This window comes from Centroberyx gerrardi, chromosome 3, assembly GCF_048128805.1.
Source record: "Centroberyx gerrardi isolate f3 chromosome 3, fCenGer3.hap1.cur.20231027, whole genome shotgun sequence".
Classification (NCBI taxonomy): domain Eukaryota; kingdom Metazoa; phylum Chordata; class Actinopteri; order Beryciformes; family Berycidae; genus Centroberyx; species Centroberyx gerrardi.
The window spans coordinates 26,623,963-26,629,438 of NC_135999.1; the positions used below are offsets into that span (position 1 = coordinate 26,623,963).

Genomic DNA, 5,476 nt, shown 5'->3' on the forward strand with positions numbered 1-5,476 from the left:
AAACTTTCACTTTTAAACCCTATATAGCCCCATTTTAGACGTACTAGCACCTTTTTGACATCCTTTAAACAGCTCATCAACGTAAAATTGCTCAAGTCAAGTCACATTTAAGTTTAAAACGCATTTAACTAGAAAGGTTACTGATAAAGGACAAACCCACAGTTAAATACCAGATAAAAACACAGCATTGGGTTTTTGCAGCAATAACAGGATACATTTGTCACGAATCTAGGCTGAACCCAAATGCAGACCAGGACAAGCAGGTAAGGTCAAAATAACAAGTCTTTATTTTCTGCCTTGCGGTGACGATGAGAAGATGGCTGGCGGTACTTGGCGAGCAGACGAGGCGGGCAGGCAAACAGGCGTTCCTGGAGACAAGGAGAACAGGCGTAAGGTTGCTGGCAAACAGGCAGACAAGCAGGCAAAGCTGGCAAACAGATAACTTAGAAGGCTGGAAGTGTGCAGGACAACAAACCGCGTATGGCACAACGATCCGGCTCTCTCTGCAACGTTTTTATACTGGAGTGAAGAGGAGTGGTGATGGCTTGATCCGGGACAGGTGCGCTGATTGTAGATGATGACCAGGTGTGCAGAGAGAGAGAGCGGGCAAGGGAAAAGGGAAACGAATAGCCAGACAGACAAAACCAAAACACAGCCACACCAGCAGACAGGTGTCACGGAGGCTGGACCGCGACAGTATCTTAGCATCAGGATATAAATAAGAACAGAGCAAATGAGGCTTATATGAAACCGGCAACCGACAATTTCAACACTAGAACATGTGAAGTAGAATCTAGAATATATGGAAAGTTAGGGCTTGTGTGTGTGTGTGTTATGTGAATGTGTGTTTGCCATCTGGTTACTTAAACTCTGAACACCAACATTTCCTCTACACACACGTCTAGTCTTCCAGTCTGTTGACCTGGGGCTAAATTATGTGAACTACATTTTTGGGGAATCAACTTGTTTTTCCTCAACTACAGTTAACATGTTAAACCCAACTACTCTTTTCTTGTATATGTTGGTATTGTATATATTGAGGCTATGCTTTACGGATTAGATTTACATTTTTTAGCTGTGGCTGCACTTATGCTTTGCCTCTTTGTGTTTTTAAAGGTGCAAAAAGTAAGATTTTTACTGTCCCATAGCACAAAATGACCATAATATCTGCAAGGGGTTGACAGGAGTATTGATCAATACCAATGACTCATCCATTTAGTTCGCCAGAAACTCAGATTTCTGGATTTCTTATTTTCCAGCCCTCACTTTCCATTGTGGAACAAAAACTTCCCACCCATTGGCATTTCAAGACATTCCCTGTGCCAGAGACTTGTGTGGGAGGAGATCAGTTCTTGTAATCCCTACTGGTCATCAATAGATAAAGTTCATAGACTACTTACTGTAATTCCCCTTTTAACTAAGGGACTGTTTGGTACACTGAAGGCAAATTTCCATCTCAATGGACAGTAAGAAGATATGATCAAAGTGCAGTTTAATCTTATTTTGACTGACATCTAATTGTTTCTCTCTATGATTTTTTTTTTTAATCTATGGAGTGAATAGATTTAAAGGCCCTTTAAATCTGTGTTTCGTAAAATAAATAAATAAAGAGTACAAATTAAGCCTGCACCACTCACCTGTGTTTCCTCTCGTCTCCCCAGGTGATAAAGGAGACCGAGGGGACAAAGGCACGCCCGGCAAGTCGGGTCTGGAGGGCCCCCATGGCCACCGAGGACCCATGGGCCCCAAAGGCAGCAAGGGCCAGGCGGGCGCCCCGGGAGACGCCTGCAAGATCCCGCAGTCCTCCTTCTCGGTGGGACGCCGCAAATCCCTGCACAGCGTGGACTACTACCAGGCGCTGGTGTTCGACACGGTGTTCGTCAACCCGCACGAGCACTTCAACATGTTCAAGGGCAAGTTCTACTGCTACGTGCCGGGCGTCTACTTCTTCAACGTCAACATCCACACCTGGAACTTCAAGGAGACCTACCTCCACCTGATGCACAACGACAAGGAGCAGGTGATCCTGTACGCTCAGCCCAGCGAGAGGTCCATCATGCAGAGCCAGAGCGTCATGATGGACCTGGCGCTCAACGACGAGGTCTGGGTCCGGCTCTACAAGAGGGAGAGGGAGAACGCAGTTTACAGCGACGACGTGGACATTTACATCACCTTCAACGGATACCTAGTGGCCCCCAGCGTCCAGTGAGAACGGGACGGAGGAGAGGAGGAATCTCTGGGTCGGATTATTTGGTCCTTTTGCCGTGGAGATCGGTTGTGTCGAGAGAGGAGAGAAACATGGGGGGACACTTAAAGTTTGGTGCTAAAGAAACATTCCTTTCAGCGAGGAGAGGAAGAGACTGTGCTTCAAAAATTGTTTTATTAAATGAGGACTGCTCAACCAAAAAATATCAAATCAAAAGGAATGAACAAAAAGAGAAAGGTAGCCGAGCACACAATTAGGAAAACATTTTGAATTACTTCCTTTGCACTGGAGTTAGACATAAACTTTTGTGCAAAGTAAGTAAATTGTTTTTTCCTATGTCTGTGCTCCTCTTTTCTCTTTGAGTACTCCTTTCAGGGACTGTGTGTAAAAACACAAGCTATATCACTTATCAGGAATAATAAGGCTGTGCAATCAAATATCCATTTGTGTCTTAAAGGAGAGAGAGTGTACTTTCTGTCAGGTCACAGTCTCTTCTGACAGACTGCTGTCATACCCTTCAGAAACGAGTGTGCCTTTCAGAAGAGCTCTTAGCCTTAAAGTGAACACGTTCTACCATGTCAAAATGAAAACTTAAGGTGCTTTATTATCAAATGCAAGACTGCATTAGTGGCATATATTCTTACAGAGACTTCAAACTGCAGAGCAGTTGGATTTATGTAAATAGTTGTATAGTAGTTGTCTTTATAGCCGAAACCTGTGTTTCTAACCAAGTCTTTCTTTGTTCTGTATCACTGGGCAAGAAAAAGATGCTTGATTAAAAAAATTAAAACTTTCACACTTTCACATGAAAACAGAAGCCTGTACATTCCATCAAGAGTTCAAAGGTCACTTCCTAACCATGAAATACATGCATGCATCATCCACACATTTCCCCATGAAAACGGCCTTTTCCCCTCCGTTCTAATTCTCTACAAATTACACCAGCCCGCCAAGGACTTGGCTCACAGTTAATCCATTCAATCCTATGGGGAAAATGGTATTTCAGATTTACCCTCACATTTTGGCCGACTCCCCGAAACAAACAAACAAACAAACTAGCAAACAAAAAACCCATCTCAAACTCTCAGCAACAGCGGATGGGTCTACAGTATGCCAGCACCATCTGTTTGGCCATATCTCTCCTATTAGCTGTAATGCCGTCCTCAGGGAGGCTTTGCTAGAGGAAAAGCAGACTGCGGCGTTGTAAATACTTTAAGCCTTGAGTGGAGATCTGAATAACTCCGCTGGGAAACAAAGCAGGACATCTGAATAGTTTCCTGGATTGTCAGCCAAAATAAAAGTAGCGGAGGCTGTTCCATTACGCACAGTAGAGAAGCTGCTAGTTTAGTTTAGATGAGTTGAGTTTTGGTTATTTTCACTTCTGAGTTTACAGTTTAATTTGGCCTAGTTTAAAGTTTTTGTCTAGCTTAGTCAAGTTTAGTTTTGTCTAATTTAGCTTAGTTGAGTTTAATTTACAATTAAGTTCACAGTTTAGTATAGTTTTGATTTGTCATGTTTGGTTTTGATTGCAGTTTAGATTAGTTTACAGTTTAATTATGTTTAGTTTAGCTTTAATTATGTTTAGTCAGGTTTAGTTTTGTCCAATTTAGTTTAGTTGCGTTTAGTATATTCACACATTGACAAAAACACAAAGACTAAAAAATGTGAGCAGGTAACACAAAAACATTGCACATCATAAACAAACAAAAAAATGAAACAAAAAAGAAACAAAAATCAAGATGACAAGCAAAGACATAAGTGAATTGGATAAGAGAAACTGAGAGTACAGCATGTTGGAAAGCAGCAGAACAACAACAAAATGCATAAAGGACACGTAAAGCAAATTAAATAACATAAACTGAAATGAGGAAAATGAACTATTATGGGAAACAAGAGAGTGTTCAAACCCTTTAAACTCCATTGCGCTCACTATGTTGCCCATTAAATAATCCTGCTGAAGCGTTTTACCACATACCTTCACAGTCAGTTGCAACGATCTGCCAGTTGAACTTAAATCCTTTTACAAGATTGTTTAAGACACCCAGCCAGTTGATGCTGGTTCACTTAATCCTATTGAAATAAACAACCAAGTGGTGTAAATTCACTTCCAATTATCCCTGCAGTGTGTAAAACACCGGCTAACAAAATGAATGATAACATATTAACACAGTCAGGGTTTAACACAAGCATCTCTGCTCAGATCCTCTATTGACATTTAAGACAGACAGCCTGTGTGTAGGGATGCACAGATATGTACAGTATATGTAATATATACACATGTATATACCTTTACAAGAACAGATAACAGATGCAGCCAAAAGAACCACAGCCACAAGGATTTCAAGTAACTGTACCATATTTAGCTATTCTGAGCTGCTTTCTGATACCTGTCAGGTGTCACCTGTCAAGAAAAAAGCTAAATTTAGAGAAAAATCTGAAAAAAGACATGATTATAAATTTCTATAGTAGAAATAAGTTTTCCTATCCCATAACCCCCCAAATCTTGCGACCACCTGGGCCGTCCCGACCCCAGGTCGAGAACCACTGTCGCCTACTAAGTGGCCTCCTAATCCCACGTTCACACTACAAGCAACTTGGTTGATGAGTCGCTCTATTCTGACTGATTGTGGGCGGGGCCAGAGGCTCAGATTACATCTATGTAGTCTCATGACATTTTGAACAGTCAAATCATGTATTTCATAATGTTACAGTTTTGATGAGTTAACATAGCCAGCTAGCAAGCGCTAATGAGGTAGCATTAGTTGAAAATAAACAGGAAAAAAAACCCAATAAAATTACTTAAGTTTACAATCATTCCCAACGCTGGATGCAGCCGCTCTTCAAACATCAATTTTGAGACATTTATTCCTGTTTTCTTTAAAATAAAAGTTGTAGAGAACTGGGACGCTTTGAATGGCTGGAATCAACTTCTCGTCCATTTTGCAGCTGTTGCTTACGAAATGAAATAACTTTGGTAGGGAAACAAGGAAGCACGGAAATCTGATGATCTGATGACCTAAAAGTTCAGCTGTTTCCAACTGTACTTGTCCAACAAGCTTGTTGACTGTTCTCACATCAGCTGAGTTTCTCTGCAGGTCGCTCTGCTCTGCAGGAAATGAATGGAGGTCTGGTGAGTTGTTGATTGTGTTGCTCGCAGTGTGAACGCAGGGTTACCTAACCTGTCTATTGACACTGATACTGATACCGGATAAAAGGCTGATAGGTTGAAGGCTGCAGAATTTCCCCAAGACTAAACTTGGATAACAAGAG

General features: G+C 41.6%; 1 protein-coding gene across 1 annotated transcript in view; it reads left to right on the top strand.

Annotated features, from left to right (window-relative positions):
- Positions 1 to 2,997, top strand: part of c1qtnf6b (C1q and TNF related 6b) — a 9,018-nt gene extending 6,021 nt beyond the window's left edge. Inside the window, exon 2 of the mRNA XM_071910626.2 lies at positions 1,662 to 2,997. Coding sequence (XP_071766727.1) covers positions 1,662 to 2,209 — 548 coding nt within the window. The 3' untranslated portion in view covers positions 2,210 to 2,997. The remainder of the gene's footprint in view (positions 1 to 1,661) is intronic.
- Positions 2,998 to 5,476: the final 2,479 nt, after the last annotated feature.